The sequence below is a fragment of the Thermothielavioides terrestris genome, chromosome 1 (assembly GCF_000226115.1).
Source record: "Thermothielavioides terrestris NRRL 8126 chromosome 1, complete sequence".
NCBI classification, from domain to species: Eukaryota; Fungi; Ascomycota; class Sordariomycetes; order Sordariales; family Chaetomiaceae; genus Thermothielavioides; species Thermothielavioides terrestris.
In genome coordinates, this window is record NC_016457.1 from 9,422,630 (window position 1) to 9,437,260 (window position 14,631).

At 61.1% G+C, this 14,631-nt stretch overlaps 7 protein-coding genes across 7 annotated transcripts; 2 read left to right on the forward strand and 5 right to left on the reverse strand.

Moving 5' to 3' along the window:
* Nucleotides 1–99: 99 nt before the first annotated feature.
* THITE_2110932 (uncharacterized protein) lies at nt 100–1,513 on the reverse strand. The gene has a single exon (XM_003650937.1). It carries the CDS (start codon nt 1,243–1,245, stop codon nt 376–378), a length of 870 nt encoding a protein of 289 aa, XP_003650985.1. The 5' UTR covers nt 1,246–1,513; the 3' UTR covers nt 100–375.
* A 1,228-nt stretch (nt 1,514–2,741) lies between these two features.
* On the forward strand, nt 2,742–3,372 carry THITE_2086141 (uncharacterized protein; the record flags this gene model as incomplete). Its single annotated transcript, XM_003650938.1, has 3 exons — nt 2,742–2,909; nt 2,965–2,991; nt 3,163–3,372. 3 exons carry the CDS (start codon nt 2,742–2,744, stop codon nt 3,370–3,372), a joined length of 405 nt encoding a protein of 134 aa, XP_003650986.1.
* A 34-nt stretch (nt 3,373–3,406) lies between these two features.
* On the reverse strand, nt 3,407–5,714 carry THITE_2110933 (uncharacterized protein). Its single transcript, XM_003650939.1, has 4 exons — nt 5,221–5,714; nt 4,366–5,159; nt 4,077–4,288; nt 3,407–3,985 (listed from the first exon to the last, which is right to left on the reverse strand). Exons 1-4 carry the CDS (start codon nt 5,575–5,577, stop codon nt 3,744–3,746), a joined length of 1,605 nt encoding a protein of 534 aa, XP_003650987.1. The 5' UTR covers nt 5,578–5,714; the 3' UTR covers nt 3,407–3,743.
* A 455-nt stretch (nt 5,715–6,169) lies between these two features.
* THITE_2110935 (glycoside hydrolase family 105 protein) lies at nt 6,170–7,523 on the forward strand. Its single transcript, XM_003650940.1, has one exon. The coding sequence runs from the start codon at nt 6,300–6,302 to the stop codon at nt 7,434–7,436; it is 1,137 nt and encodes a 378-aa protein (XP_003650988.1). The 5' UTR covers nt 6,170–6,299; the 3' UTR covers nt 7,437–7,523.
* On the reverse strand, nt 7,524–7,954 carry THITE_2110936 (uncharacterized protein). Its single transcript, XM_003650941.1, has one exon. The coding sequence runs from the start codon at nt 7,806–7,808 to the stop codon at nt 7,614–7,616; it is 195 nt and encodes a 64-aa protein (XP_003650989.1). The 5' UTR covers nt 7,809–7,954; the 3' UTR covers nt 7,524–7,613.
* A 1,335-nt stretch (nt 7,955–9,289) lies between these two features.
* Nucleotides 9,290–11,656, reverse strand: THITE_2110937 (uncharacterized protein). Its single transcript, XM_003650942.1, has 3 exons — nt 11,361–11,656; nt 11,212–11,294; nt 9,290–11,153 (listed from the first exon to the last, which is right to left on the reverse strand). Exons 1-3 carry the CDS (start codon nt 11,525–11,527, stop codon nt 9,667–9,669), a joined length of 1,737 nt encoding a protein of 578 aa, XP_003650990.1. The 5' UTR covers nt 11,528–11,656; the 3' UTR covers nt 9,290–9,666.
* An 815-nt stretch (nt 11,657–12,471) lies between these two features.
* THITE_2110940 (uncharacterized protein) lies at nt 12,472–13,867 on the reverse strand. The gene is made up of 4 exons (XM_003650943.1): nt 13,721–13,867; nt 13,083–13,639; nt 12,822–12,999; nt 12,472–12,763 (listed from the first exon to the last, which is right to left on the reverse strand). The coding sequence occupies exons 2-4, from the start codon at nt 13,595–13,597 to the stop codon at nt 12,539–12,541; spliced, it is 918 nt and encodes a 305-aa protein (XP_003650991.1). The 5' UTR covers nt 13,598–13,639; nt 13,721–13,867; the 3' UTR covers nt 12,472–12,538.
* Nucleotides 13,868–14,631: the final 764 nt, after the last annotated feature.

A 14,631-nucleotide genomic window follows, 5' to 3' on the forward strand; every position in this document is an offset into this window, starting at 1 on the left:
AGCCCATGAGACTGGTAAGAAATAATACAAGCTCTTTTAAGGAAAGGAAATGATCCGTAGCAACGGAATAATCATTGACACACAGTCAAGGCGACCACTCGCGCACTGAAGGGCTTGAACCACAGTCAAGTATCGGTGATGTATGAATTTAATGTGTACCATACGTAGGTACTGTAATTCCGTATGTACAATACATTCAGTGAGGCACCTTGCTGCGCACATGCAGGGCCTTTGCAGGACCCCTGCCTCCGCCTGTCTGGCTCCAGCTGTCAGGCATCCCTCGCTCCGCCGAAATCAATTTTCTTGCAAATCGCAACCCCGCACACTCCACTACCCTCCCCGACCCCCATTTGGACTCTCCCGCCCTCTTCCATCTCACCGAAACGCCACCACAAACCGCCTGGGGTACTCCAGCAACACGCTGCCGTCGACCGCCAACGGGTACTCGCGCTCCAGCCGGCGGCGGTACTCGGCGACGAACGCCTCGCGGACGCCGCCCTCGGCCGGCAGCGCATGCAAGAAGGGCTGCAGGCCGGTGCCGCGCACCCACTCGACGATCTGCTCGTGGCCGGCCAGCACGTGGACGTAGCGCGTGGTCCACGTCTCGACGGCGCGGCAGTGCGGCCGCAGCGCGTTGTAGTACTCGAGCGGCGTCTCGAGCGGGTCGCGGTCCGGCGTGCCGCTGTCGTTGCCGCTGCCGCTGTCGCTGTCGCGCGAGAAGCGGGCGAAGTAGGGCGTCCACGGCCCCGGCGCGGCGGCCGCCTCGCGCATGGCGCGGTGCGACGGCTCGTCGTAGTTGTCGGGCATCTGCAGCGCGAGCACGCCGCGGCCGGGCTGCTGCGTGAGCAGCAGGCGCGTGATGGTCGGGATGCGCTCGCTGCGGCGCAGCCATTGGAAGACGGCGTTGGCGAAGAGCAGGTCCGTGCCGGGCTCGGGCGTGTACGTGCGCAGGTCGGCCTCCGAGAAGGCGATGCTAGGGAGCGTGGCGCGCGCTTTGGCGACCATGGCGGGCGACGAGTCGACGCCCGAGATGTGGGCGGACGGGTAGCGCGCCGCAAGCAGCTCGGTGCTGTTGCCCGGCCCGCAGCCGAGGTCGACGATGCGCTTTGGTGAGTAGTCCGGCCCGAGGAAGGTTATTAGGTCCTGGACCGGGCGGTTGCGGGCATCGCGGAAGAGCAGGTACTGGTCTGGGGACCAGTCGCCCTCTCCTGCTTTTTGGCTTGGGGTCGTAGATGTAGTAGACATGGCGGATCTGAGGGGTGTGGATCGTAACTGTAATGGCGCCCGTCGACACAAGAGCTGCGAGGTCAAACGGGGAGTAAATGACGCAAATCGCCCAGACATTGGGTAGGTAAATATTCGAGTTCTGTGCTGGCCTGACGAATGGGCTCGGCTCCAAGATCGGTTGTTGCAGGCTGTCACCTCGATGATTTAAAGTAAGGTCGGCAGTGCACGTGAGCTCGGCCATTCGGACTTCCCTCGTATGCTCGCAGGTAGCGCGCTGGAGTTTCCGGACACCGCCCGGAGCCGAACCCTACAAGGACTCAAAATCGACTCCACTCTCCTGGCGAACTGCCAGAATGGGACAGGGACAGCAACCGAATAATGTATCCGTCCTTCGTCATTGAATGAATGCCAGATAATTAGATGGTAGTGTAGTTTCTAGAATCCCGACTCGGGACTCAGGAAAACGCGGCAGTGAAAAAAGTTTTTGAGGAGCAATATCAGGTGAAGGCAACGGGCATGCCACTCAGCATAGGACGTGTGTCACTGATCGTGCCGTTCAAGAGACCGCGCATACGTGGTAGTCGTCGGAAAGAGACGCTAAACGATCACCCCTGCATGGCATTGCACCTCGAATTGTGCGGCTGGTCAATATGGGGAGAACCAGGATTCGAGCGTCGCGCCAGAGCCGCACACTAGGTTATCACTTTGAAAGAGTCCCACGGACCCTGACTGCCGCCGTGTGTACATTGAGTGTCGAGGCCTTGAGCGGGGATCCCGCCGGGTCGCCGTACACTGCCGCTGCATGTACGGAAGCAGCCGAAGGCAGCCGATGTACTTCTACCTGGACTCCCGGTTCATGTCCTGGGAAAACAACATCCTTCTAGTGTAGTGTAGTGTAGGTATGCATTTCTCAGCCACTTTGACATGCAATGGTGTCCTGCCGGGGGGTCACATCATTCCCATCCATGGACCATGAGCGTACACCACCCAGGCGCTCAGCTTTAGCCCCCACTTCCGCGAGAGGCGATCATCAACGATGTCGCCCAGCGCTTTGTGCTCCCGCTTCCGTGTCGTCAAATGAAACGCAGTCTTCTTTGCCCCCAGCTCTCAGAGCCGCGACGACCAGGACCTGATAGCCGCGTCGGCCGTTTTGGACCCAAACCCCTAGGGCCTAGACTGTAGGGAACCACCGAGACGCTTCCTCGACAAGGGGTGCACCGTTGCTCGATCCATGTGCTGGAGTTGTCCCAGCCAGCATTACACTACGAGATGGTGCGGATCGAGGCCGGAGAGACAGACAAGCTACACTCCCGGGTTGGCAAGTGATAACCGGGGAGCCCCGGTGTGATCTTGCAGGTACAAAGCCCGACGCTTGCTACCTGATGTTCATCGTCCGTCCCGACCTCATCTTCTTCAAGTCGCTCTTTACCTTTCCGGACATTCGTACCCTAGATCCTGACATCCAACTTGCATCGCTCACTCTGCCCACTGGTACACTCACCCCTCGCTCCAAGATGCGCCTTATCCCGTCTTTGGCCCTCGGGCTCGTCCTTCTCGGAGGCTCGTCCGCATCCGCGGTGTCAACACCCAGCAGCAGCAGCCACACCGGCTGTGGCCGCAAGCTCTACAAGCTCGAGATCGGCACCTACAAGCGCGACAACGTCACCCGGGACCAGTCACCAGTACGCCGATTACCTGGTCAACTTCCACGACGCGAAGGCCCCGCTGATCATCAAGCGCCGCGGCGTGACCCGGTGGACGCAGGTATGTACGAAGTTAATCCATCCAGTTTCCAAGGCACTGGACCATTCCTCCCCCCCCCCCCTCTTAAGAAAAGCCGCCAGTTTACACACCCCATCGTGCCCCCTGGCCTGGCTAGCTGCAAAGCAAAGCTAACCAACCATGTTCCTTCCCCCCTCCTCACCAACACAACAGATCCTAGCTCCGCCCTCGACCCGCGCCATCGCTGCCGCCATCGCCGCCGCGACCACCTCCTCCGCCCTGCCCGCGCCCGGCTGGTCGGACCCGCAGCACGACTCAGTCACGGCCTACTACGTGGCCGACCCGGCGGTCCTGCGGTGCGCTGGGGGCGGAGGCGGCGGCTGTCGAGGAGGCGTCGTGCGGCGTGCTGCTTTGCGGGGTTGAGATGCGCGAGGTTTGAGCGGGGAGGAATTGGTATTGGGTGAGTGTCAGGGGCTGTGCCTGGTGTCGACGGGTCGGCGGGGAATGGGAGCATGAGGGTTGGAGATTAGCTTTAGAGGTTGGGATAAGCCCTAATGGGACAGGGTTGAGTTGGGCCCTGGATGTGGTGTTGCTGTTGTCTTGCCGTGTACGCCAGTTCCCGGCCGTGGTTGGGGTCGTTTTCACGGTTTGCCATCCATGTTAGCCGCGTACGATATCGGTTGCTTGACTTTGACTACGGGCCAAAGAAAACCCAAACGAGCGGTCGTCAAGCCGCGCCTCACTGATATTGCCCCTAGAATCGAAGCCAACAAAACTACCATGCCCGCCTGATATTAATACACATATCGGAAGTTGGGGTTCTCCTTGTCCGTCAGGTCCTCGAACGCGTGCACCATGTTCTCGTCCTTGGCCTCGGCGACGCCCGCCGCGGCCAGCGCGTCCCGCTTCTTGTTCATGTGCACGAGGTAGAAGCGCAGGCCGACGATCACGATGACCAGCAGGCAGTAGCAGCCGAGGTGGGTGGCGAACGCGATGAAGTAGCGGGGGCCGTCCCACGTGAGGAAGACTTGCGGGCCTGCAACTGTCGTTAGTAAACTGCTGCTGGTTGGATCCAAACCAGACGCGAGTTTGACGGCGGAGACGGCGGAGGCACAGGCAGCACTCACCGATGGCATTGCCGGTGGACCAGATGATGAAGTTGAGGGCCACCACCACGCTCTTCTTGGTCTGGCCGGCAATGTTGCGCGACACCATGGACAGGGCGAGCGTCTGGGCGGACCAGAAGGACAGCGTGATGTAGTAGCAGATCAGCAGGCCGACCTTCTGGCTGAGGTTGTTCAGCGGCACCGTCATGAGACAGATTGTGCCGATGAAGGAGCTGCGCTCGTCATGTCAGTAATAGAGGGGCTGGAAAGGGAAGGGTAACGAGTAGTTTAGCGGCGGAAGGACGCTTACGGAATGACAAAACCCAGCATCACGAGCAGGTTTTGGTTCGTCTTCTTGACCAGCCACGACGAGCTGAGCAGCACGATGATGATATAGGCGCCCAGCACCATGGCCAGCAGCTGGGTCTGCAGCACGGTGAAGCCGAAACCGGAGATGATGATGCCCTGGAAGCTGCCGAGCCCGCTGGTCGGCAGGGTCGTGCACAGCTGGATCAGCGCGTAGCCCCAGGCCTGCGGGTCGGTCAGGCCCTCCCAGACCTGCTCTTTCTTGAACTTCCTGTTCTGGATGCCGGTCTGGTTGGCGCGCACGCGCTCGACCATGAGCCGCTTGTCCGCCTCGGAGAAGCACTTGGCGCGCATGGGCGAGTCGGGCATCCACCAGCCGACGAAGGCGCCGAAGAAGACCGAGATAATGCCGTAGGCCAGGAACAGCCACTGCCAGCTCTTGAGCGGGCCCGTCGTGATGAGCGAGAAGCAGTACGCGAGCAGGCCGCCGACCATCTGCTGGGCCCCGTTCATCATGTACCAGTAAGTCACGCGCGCCGCCTGCTCCTCGCGCTTGTACCACATCGCCGAGAGCACGACGAAGGCCGGCTGGCAGACCGACTCGAACAGGCCGAGCAGGGTGCGCACCGTGACGAGGCCCGTGAAGTTCTTGCAGGCCGCCGTGCAGGCAAGGACGGCGCCCCAGGCCATGATGGAGAAGGACAGGTACTTGGCGATGGGCACGCGCGCGATGATGAAGTTCTGAGGGTACTCGACGATGAGGATGGTGATGTAGATGCAGGTCGTGAGCCATTGGTACTGCGGCCGGTCCGTGTCAGTCAGCACGACGGTCACACGGGTGATCTCTCTCTGTACGTACGTCCTGCCCAACCAGCTTGGCATCCTCACGGATGCCCATGATGGAGGCGAAGCTCATGGTGCCCTTGTCGATGGTCTGCAAGAAGTAGGTGGCGATCATGACGACGAGCACGCGCCTGTCGATCAGGCGCCGCAGGCGCGTGTTTTCCTCCTCCGAGATTTCGATGCGGCCCTCGGCGACGTACTGCGCGAGTTCCTTGTCCATCTTGTCATAGTTCTGGCCCGACTTGAGCAGCTCGGGCGACTGCGCCCGCTCGGCCTCGACGATGTCTCGGTCGCCATCGTGCTTGTGCTGTTCAGCCGGCGGCGCGGTGGCCGGACTGACCGCGTCGCGGTCCGCGGTGCCTGGCATGGCCATGGTGTGGTACAGCTCAGGGGCAACTCAGCGATACTTGCAGCGAGGTGGAACAAGCGAGACCAGCAGCGCTATGCATGTACGCACGAGGATGGAGGAAATCGATCTCTTTAAAGCATCCACATACCCCAGACTTCCCCATGGGGTGGCATTTCCTCTCTCCGCACGGGCCCACAGGCCACGCAGACAAGTTGTGGGGAGGCCAGCCCTCGGTTCCTTCGCCATGGGTATGGGCCGAACTACCCCGAGCTTGACCGCATGTCTCGACTGATTCAGGAAACCTGCTCCGCTCCAACCGCTGAGACCATTGAGCGCGCGTTGCCCAGACGAGAGAATGTGGAGGCGGCGCGCAGGGATCCACTGGACATCTTCCTTGAACGGTTGATTCTTGGCGCTCAGACTTCCCCTCTTCACCTCGCCTTCTCGCGATCAACTGTCCCGAGCAGGACAACGGCACTCGGCTGAATTCTGACCCGAGATTCCAGAACACCCACCCAGCCTGTCAGGTGGCTGGCGGACACGGGCGTTGCTCCACCAAGCACGACCCGAGAACCGGGTTCGTCTCCTTGAAAAGGGGATCGCACAGGCATTTGAAGTTGAAGCTATCCTTTTTTCGAACGCCCTAGTTAGTTAGCATCTTACCACAAGCCCAGCGCGAAGAACAACACCACGCAGTCGACACCGACACCACCCCCGGCCATCACCCCCCGAAACTGCCGCCCAGCATGCCCACAGAACACCACGGCATCACCTCGGCCGAGGTGCATGCCAAAATCAAGCTCCTGATCAACGCCATGGTCAACATCCGCGACACCACGGGCGAGTTCCTGCTGACGCTGCCGGACGGGCGGGTGATCGACACCAAGGGCTGGCACGACTGGGAGTGGACGCACGGCATCGGGCTGTACGGCATCTGGCAGTACTACACGCTGACAAACGACGCGGCGCACCTGGACGTGATCGAGGCCTGGTTCCGCGACCGGTTCGCGGCGGGCGGGACGACCAAGAACATCAACACGATGGCGGTGTTCCTGACGCTGGCCTGCGTGTACGAGCGCACGCGCAACCCGGCCTACCTGCCCTGGCTCGACGCCTGGGCCGAGTGGGCCTACCACGACCTCGCGCGCACCCGCCGCGGCGGGATGCAGCACGTCACCTACCTCGAGGAGAACGCGGGCCAGCTGTGGGACGACACGCTCATGATGACGGTCCTGCCGCTCGCCAAGATCGGCGTCGTCCTCGGCCGCCCCCACTACGTCGCCGAGGCGAAGCGCCAGTTCCTCCTGCACGTGCAGTACTTGGGCGACGTGAAGACGGGCCTGTTCTTCCACGGGTGGCAGTTTGCCGAGGAGGGGCCCGGCGGGCACCATTTTGCCACGGCGCGGTGGGCGCGCGGGAACAGCTGGGTGACCATCGCGGTGCCGGAGTTCCTGGAGCTGCTGCGGGAGGCGGGCATGGCGGACGAGGCGTTGGAGGAGTTCCTCAAGAGCACGCTGCAGGCGCAGTGCGAGGCGCTGCGGCCGCTGCAGGTGGCCTCGACGGGGCTGTGGCGGACGCTGCTTGATGTGCCTGAGGAGGAAGGCTCGTACCAGGAGGCGAGCGCGACGGCGGGGTTTGCGTTCGGCGTGCTGAAGGGCCAGAGGAAGAGGTATCTCGGGCCCGAGTTCGAGGACATGGCGGTGAAGGCCGTGAAGGGGGTGCTGGCGAACATCAGCGAGGAGGGCGAGCTGCTGAACACGTCGTTTGGCACCGGCATGGGCCGCGACCTGCAGCACTACAAGGACATTCCGGTGACGAGCATGCCCTACGGACAGGCCATGGCCATAATGGCCTTGGTAGAGTTCGCGAGGAGATTTATCTGAGCAACTTCTTTGTACATGTTGTCACCGATGTATCAAATAGACCCGAGGGACGTCAAAAAGTCCTTGTCCCAACGCCAACGAGCATGTAACATTTACCTGGTCTAGGTCGCTCTAACTCCCAGCGCCACGTCTCAACTGCCCAACCCGCTGTACACAACGCCCGCGGACGCCAATATGTCACAGGTGTCCCATCTCAGTACACCCGCGCAGACGAGCAGGCGAGGAAATAGCTGGAGGATGCAGGCGGTCGTCGCTGTCCAGCACCTCACTGTCCGGTGGCGGCGCGAGCAGCAGACGAGGCCAGAAGTTGTCGACGAGCGGCTTGAGCACCGGCATGCAAGCGACGATGATGGGGATGTTGATCTCCATCATGGACCAAAAGACGATGCCGACGGTAAAAACGTCTGTGGCAACTTATGCCGGGGATGAAGTAAAACCGGATCACGGATATGACACAGACGCTGTGGTGTGTCAACGCAACAACCCCTTCTACAAACGGTCTCGGTTCGGCCAGGGAATCCGCATACAGGAATCCGAGGCCAAAGACAGCGTAGAGCCAGACCTTCTGCCTCCGCGGCAGCGTCATCTGCCGGATGACGGAGAGCGGCAGGAAGAACATGGCAAAGTCAAGAGCCGCGTTCAGCGCGGCGTCGACGTAGATCTTCACTAGCAAGTTGATGCAGCGGCCGGCGCGGTCGTCGTCGTGGGGCCAGCCGGCATCCCAGAACTTGCTGACGGGGATGCAGAGGAGGACGCTGGACAGCGTCGTCCCCAGCGCCGCGAGCGCCACGAGGACTACAAGCACGTAGGTCGCGCGGCGGACCCAGGTGACGGCGAAGACGTCGAGGAAGAGGAGCAGGACGGACAGCTTCGTCAGCGAGATGCTCAGGCAGGCGACGATTATCGAGCCGTAGATGATCAGAAAAGGAGTAAGCAACTGAGATCGGTCGTCGGCTGCTAACCCCGCCACTGCTAACTTGGTGGAAGGCTTTCATCTCTCTCTCAGTCAACTCGGAGGCGTCGCGGCCCAGTCCAGCGTCAACAACTGGGGCCATGCACGTCAGTCAGCATACATACACAAGTCTCGACAACGGGCCTGGGCAAACCCACGGAACCCGATAGAGACCGTGTTAACGAGGGGAAAGAACTGTCAGCCACGGGGTCAGCATCGACGTGGTCGGGCGTGCAGTGTCACCATTGAGACGTTGAAAAAAAAAAAAAAAAAAAAAAAAAAAAAAAAAAAAAAAAAAAAAAAAAAAAAAAAAAAAAAAAAACCGGCCGGGTGCGCACCAGCGGCAGCACGACAAACGCATCGATCGCGCCCAGGCGCGCGCGGAGGATGCAGCCGCGCGAGACGACCCGGAGTATGATGGCGGCGGCGGCCAGCAGCCACATCGCCGCGGCCCAGACGACGAGCCCTGTTCCGGCAGCAGTCCATGCCATTCAGAATTTCAGCCCGCCCGTTCGTCAAGGCTCGCCGGCGACTTGGACAGTAACTTATCTGACACCCCGCGCTGCTGCGACTTGGGTGTTGAATGCAACGGCAGAGCCCGGCGACGGGGATAGGGAGGATAGCGGATAGTGGATATCCGCCAGGATACGTACCTATTCAGAATCTGCCCCTAAGTGCCACATCAGGGGGTCGAGACTCGCTCTGCGGAAGGACTACACTACACGACGCCAGTGACTCCTTCCGGCGACTGGTGTGAAGTCCGTCATAGCCAGGCACGTGAACTACCAGACTAAGTAAATTACCTAACCATGCTCAGAAACAACTTAGTCTGGTCGATGTGCGGAGTGTGCCGGCATCTGGTTGGTTACCGGGAATGGGTACTCAGGATGGTGGGGCCGAAGCAGGATGTGGTTGTCTCTGCTGTCGACAGGGAAAAGAGCGGCAGGGGATTGCGCAGATCAGACATACCGCAGTCGATGGCATGCCCGCAACCTGTTGACGCCGGCGAGTTGATTCCAGCTTCCAACGGTTGAGCTCCCTGCGTGTGTCAGGATCATCAGTAGTCACTCCAGTTCGGGCCGGCGTCGTTCCGATCATCGTGGTGAAGCGATGATCGAGTGACTGGACAATTATATCACATCCAGTTGTGACGGCGTGCTGGCCGGTCAGTTGGGAAGTGGTTTTTGAGTTTCTGGAGGAGGATCAATCCTCGACGAGACACATTGATTTCCAGATGCTGTTGCTCAGAGCCCTTTTTCCGTCCCACCAACCAGCCTTCTACGCCCCGGCGCTCAGCGTCTGCAGGCGATAGTACTCGTCCCCCTTGCGCCTCTCCTCCTCGATGATCTCCTGCACCGACTTGCCGCCGCCGCCGCCCTCGCCGTAGTACTGCTCGGCCAGCTCGATGCACCGCAGGTTCGCGGCCAGCTTGTTCATGGTCTCCATCCACTCCTCGGTCTTCTCGCTGTCGAAGACGATGCCGCCGCCGGCCTGGAGGTAGGCGACCTCGTCCTTGACCAGCATGGTGCGGATGGCGATGCACGTGTCCATCTGGCCCTCGTCGAGCACGAGCTCGCCGCCGCGCTTCTCGTCCACGCGCACGACGTCGTAGGCGAACCAGCCGGCGGCGCCGGCGTAGATGCCGCGCTTCTCCTGCTCGAGGTCGTAGATCAGCTCCATGGCGCGGATCTTGGGCGCGCCCGACACGGTGCCGGCGGGGAAGATGCTGCGCATCGCGTCCCAGCGGGTGCACTCGGGGCGCAGCAGGCCCGATACCTCGCTGGTGAGGTGCTGCACGTGGCTGAAGCGGTCGATGCGCATGAGGCGGTCGACCTTGACGGTGGACGGGTGGCACACGCGGTTGACGTCGTTGCGGGCCAGGTCGACCAGCATGACGTGCTCGGCCCGGTCCTTGGTGCTGGCCTGCAGCTCGGCGGCCAGCTCGTCGTCCTCGGCCGGGTTCGCGCCGCGGCGGATGGTGCCCGCGATCGCGTGGTTGACGATGCGCGGGCGCGAGAGCGAGCGCGCCTGCTCGGCCTCCGAGTAGGCGAAGCGCGTGTCGACGGGCAGCGGGGCGTAGCCGTCGGTCTTCATGAGGCATTCGGGCGAGGCGCCGACGATGTGGAAGTCGGCACAGCTGAGGAAGAAGAGGTAAGGGGACGGGTTGAGTGTGCGCAGGGTGCGGTAGATGTTGAAGGGGTGCAGCGAAGTGCCGCGAGAGAAGCGCTGCGAGGGGACGGCCTGGATGATGTCGCCCTTGATGATGTGGGATTTGAGGCTGGTGACGAACGACTCGTAGCCGTGGCGGCCGACGTTGGACGAGTACTCCTGTGATGAGGCCGGCTTAGCGGGCTTCTTGGGCGGAAGGGGTATCTCGGGCTGCTGGATGAGCTCGAGGGTGGAACGGATGGTGACGCAGGCTTGCTCGTAGGCTGCTTGGAAGTCGTCGGTAGGGGTTTGAGGGAGCCGCATGTGAGTGACGATGGTGAGTGCCTGGAAGAAGTGGTCGAAGGCGACGATGGTGTCGAAGATCATGAACAGGGCTTCCGGGATGTGCAGGTTGTCCTTGAGCGGCCGGGCCGTCCTGGGCTCAAAGTACTTGATGCAGTCGTACGAGATGTAGCCGACGGCGCCGCCGGTCAGGCTGGGCAGCCTCAGCGAGGGAACGCTGACGACTCGGTCCTGGCCCAATTGCGCCTCCAAGGCGCGCAGCGGATCGCCGACGTCATCGTAGCCCGGTCCGGTTGCGAGCACCTTCCTCGGGTCTAGCCACTGTTAGACGGACTTTCACTCTCATGCGTGTTCCGGCCCCACCTCACTCACTTGCGCCGATGAAGCTGTACCGCCCGATGGTCTCGGTGCTCCCCGCGGCACTCTCCAGCAGGAACGAGTACTCGGCCGTGGCACTGCGCCGGTCAGTGACGATCCACGCATTGCCTGGCCGGACCGACCGGAGTCATTCCTTCACATACCCGCTGGACAGCTTCAGATAGATGGCCGACGGCGTCAGCAGATCGGAAGGCACGGTGATGCAGACGGGGAGCAGTGTTGGCCGGGACGGGGCCGTGCTGGTCTGCTCAAGAAGTCGGAGGGCCTCAGCAACCGACGGCCGGATGTCGAGTTTGGCTGGCGAAGCCATGGCAGCGCGAGCAACGGGCTCTGGGTGGGCTAGGGTGTGCGATTGGTTTGGCAGGCCGAAGGCGGATTTGGCGGCTACGATTTTTCAAACCTTCGCTGCGGTCCCCATTTCAACATCGTGGCCTTCCAATCGCCGACGTCGGGTGACTCATGACATGTGGGGCTCAGCCTTTCTCTTTGTCTCAGAAACACCCGAAGAAGCACGCGGACCCTAACCCTGGTGCGAGCACCGTTTTTACCTACCCAATATTGATTGATTATTTGATGTTTGCCTGCCATTGAGGTAGGGTACACGCCGAGGGACGAGCGATGAGTGCTCGTATGGCGGTGCACATTACACGGGGAAAGCGGTTTGGCTGCCTGACACAGACGCATCGACCAGCGAGCGACCGTGTGAAGCCTGAAATTGGCGTGGCTGAAGCCGCTGCTTGAGTATTCCCATCACCATATTCATGGATACATTGGGGGCTCAGGCGCAAGGCTCGAAGTTGATGCGGCGTCCAAGTCGAAATGCGGTGGTGGCGGACAGTGGCGTGTGAACAAGTGAAGGGAGGCCGGATGCTGGAGTTTACCAGAAGGGGGGAAGGGGGGAGGACACCACCAAACTACCAGCTGAGGTACGATAGGAGGTAGCAGGCTCATAGAAAGTCAGGGGAGCAGAACTACACCACAATGAGACTCAAAGGTATTGGCTCTGTTTTTCAAAAGGGAGACTGAGGCGGGTGGTTGATGGTTCCTCCTGTGTGGGAAGACGATCCTGCGATCTCTTTTTGAGGAGATTACGGAATCAGCGGGGCAGGCAGATAGACTGCAAACAACAAAACCACGAAACATCAGTCCTATCTTTGAGTTCTCCGCATATATGCCTCAAACTATGAAAGAATTTTAGACCTTTCACCATTCCTTTGCCCCCGTCCTTTCCCATGTCGCTTCCAGCTTAGCAACATTGTGCTCAAGAATGCCGCCCTAACCGGCCTTGATATTGGTCCGAGCAACTTGCCCCCCACTCGTCCTAGCCGGGAATCTGGTGCTCGCTCGCAGGGACGCCGGCAGCCCACCTGTACTTGGCGGCAACATGCTCCGCTGGGGGGTACTTCTGCCCGGCTACGCCATAGAAGTTCTCCCGGTAGGTCCCTCCTGGAACCGCATAGTCATCCCAGAACAGCCCTCTCCGTCGGAGCTCGGGAAGCAGCAGATCGATGATGTCCTTGAATGACTGCGGGAAGAGCACATAGGCCTGTGCGTGTGTCAGCTCCCTCTCATCATCCATCTGCTGCGGGGCGAGAAAGACGCACAAAGTTGAACCCGTCAACGTCGGCCTCGCGAACCCAGGCCTCGAGACCGTCCGCCACCTGCGCCGGCGTGCCCACCAGGACGGGGCCATTGCCGCCGATGCTGACGTGCTCTGCAACCGTGTGCTTCGTCCATTTCGAGTTGGTCGGCGCGAACCGCGCATAGCCTTCCACCGTCGACCTTTGACCAGCATAACAAAATCAGCAAGAGAACCCTACTCGCAGGGGCGCGGAGTCAAGCCACTCCCGCAAGCAAGCACGCACCTGACCGCATTGCTCTCCACCTGGCGCAGCTCCTCGTCATCGCCATACCGGTCCAGATCGATGCCAGTCCAGCCACCAAACAGCGCCAGCGCGCCCTCGTGCGACGCATACCGGCGATACTCAGCCAGCTTCGCGCGCGCCTCCTCCTCGGTGGCGCCCAGCACGGGCGTGACCAGCGCGAGGACCTTGATGGCGGCGGGGTCGCGGCCGAAGGCGTCGCGCGCGGTCTGGCGGATCTCGGCGATGTTGCGCGCGACGACGGCGGGCGCGTGCGCCGACACGAAGACGGCCTCGGCGTGCTGCGCCGCGAACTGCTTGCCCGCCCGCGACGTGCCCGCCTGCAGCAGCAGCGGCGTGCGCTGCGGGCTCGGGTGCACGATGTGCGGGCCCGGCACGCTGAAGAACCGGCCCACGTGGTTGATCGGCCGGACGAGTTCGGGCGCCGTGTACACCCCCCGCTGCCGGTCCAGCTGGACCGCGTCGTCCCGCCAGGAGGAGTTGAAGAGCTTGTACATCACTTGCATGTACTCTTCGGCTTGGGCGTAGCGGTCGTCGTGCTGTGGTCATTTCCCGTCGTTAGTTGGGTGTGTTCACAGGCCCCAAACCACTCTCGGCTGGGGGTAGGGTATCCGACTTACAGCGGGCTGTTCAGTGCGCCCCAGGTTGCGCGCGGCCGAGTCCAGGTAGCTCGTCACTATCTGTTGGTCGTATTCTCGTTAGAGAGTCTCTCTTTAGTCGAAGGCAGAGCTTCTTACGTTCCAGCCCACACTGAAATCACTTCGTCAGTCCAAGGGGATCAACGCGATTATGAACAGTTGGGAAAACTGACCGCCCGTTTGTAAGATGGTCGACGGTAGACAACCGCCGAGCAAGGTGGTATGGCTGCTCATAGGTCGTGGAGACGGTCACTCCAAAGCCAATGCTCTTCGTCGCCGCAGCCATGGCCGGTACGACCACGAGAGGCTCAGTGACGGGCCACTGAGCTCCGGAGATAGCGGCAGGATCGAGCGACTGCTTGTAGACATCGTACCCTCCTGAAGCCGCTGTGAGCGAGTGTCCTTCTCGAGAACCTTCAAAGTTCCTACCTAGCACGTCGGCGATGAATATGCCATGAAACTTGGCCTCTTCAAGCATCTTGGCCAGCTCGACCCAATGCTCGGTGTTGTCAAACTCCCAAGATCTGTCGTCAGGATGCCGCCATAAACCCGGCGACTGGTGGCCGCTGCCTGTTGCCGGGTTACCATCACGCACCGCGCACCCAGGCAGATGCAGTCATCCGTCACTCACACATCTCGACAAATGCATTTATGACCAGCTTCTTCTTGGGCCCGGGGCCCTCGGCTGCCGACGCCATTGCTATATTGTTTGCCTCGTAGGTTGGAACCCAAGAGTCCGGTGGTTCAATGAAAAGGGCGGCGCGCAGTCCGGTCCAGATGTTAATAGCGTCGTCGTCTTCCCGCTGTCCTTTCCCGGAGGTCCATGTCTAGAGCACCACGATTATTAACCAAAGCTCCGATGGCCGGGACCGGTCCTTCGCTCGCGGCTGGGA

Coding starts and splice junctions, on each gene's coding strand:
- THITE_2110933 (XM_003650939.1), bottom strand. CDS start 5,577: ATGGCCATGCCAGGCACCGCGGACCGCGACGCGGTCAGTCCGGCCACC. Junction 4,289..4,365: donor ATGCTGGGTTTTGTCATTCC/GTAAGCGTCCTT, acceptor TGACGAGCGCAG/CTCCTTCATCGGCACAATCT. Junction 3,986..4,076: donor GTCCACCGGCAATGCCATCG/GTGAGTGCTGCC, acceptor CGACAGTTGCAG/GCCCGCAAGTCTTCCTCACG.
- THITE_2110936 (XM_003650941.1), bottom strand. CDS start 7,808: ATGATGGAGATCAACATCCCCATCATCGTCGCTTGCATGCCGGTGCTC.
- THITE_2110937 (XM_003650942.1), bottom strand. CDS start 11,527: ATGGCTTCGCCAGCCAAACTCGACATCCGGCCGTCGGTTGCTGAGGCC. Junction 11,295..11,360: donor TATCTGAAGCTGTCCAGCGG/GTATGTGAAGGA, acceptor TGACCGGCGCAG/TGCCACGGCCGAGTACTCGT. Junction 11,154..11,211: donor GTACAGCTTCATCGGCGCAA/GTGAGTGAGGTG, acceptor AACAGTGGCTAG/ACCCGAGGAAGGTGCTCGCA.
- THITE_2110932 (XM_003650937.1), bottom strand. CDS start 1,245: ATGTCTACTACATCTACGACCCCAAGCCAAAAAGCAGGAGAGGGCGAC.
- THITE_2110935 (XM_003650940.1), top strand. CDS start 6,300: ATGCCCACAGAACACCACGGCATCACCTCGGCCGAGGTGCATGCCAAA.
- THITE_2110940 (XM_003650943.1), bottom strand. CDS start 13,597: ATGTACAAGCTCTTCAACTCCTCCTGGCGGGACGACGCGGTCCAGCTG. Junction 13,000..13,082: donor GTGGAGAGCAATGCGGTCAG/GTGCGTGCTTGC, acceptor TGCTGGTCAAAG/GTCGACGGTGGAAGGCTATG. Junction 12,764..12,821: donor ACGTTGACGGGTTCAACTTT/GTGCGTCTTTCT, acceptor ACACACGCACAG/GCCTATGTGCTCTTCCCGCA.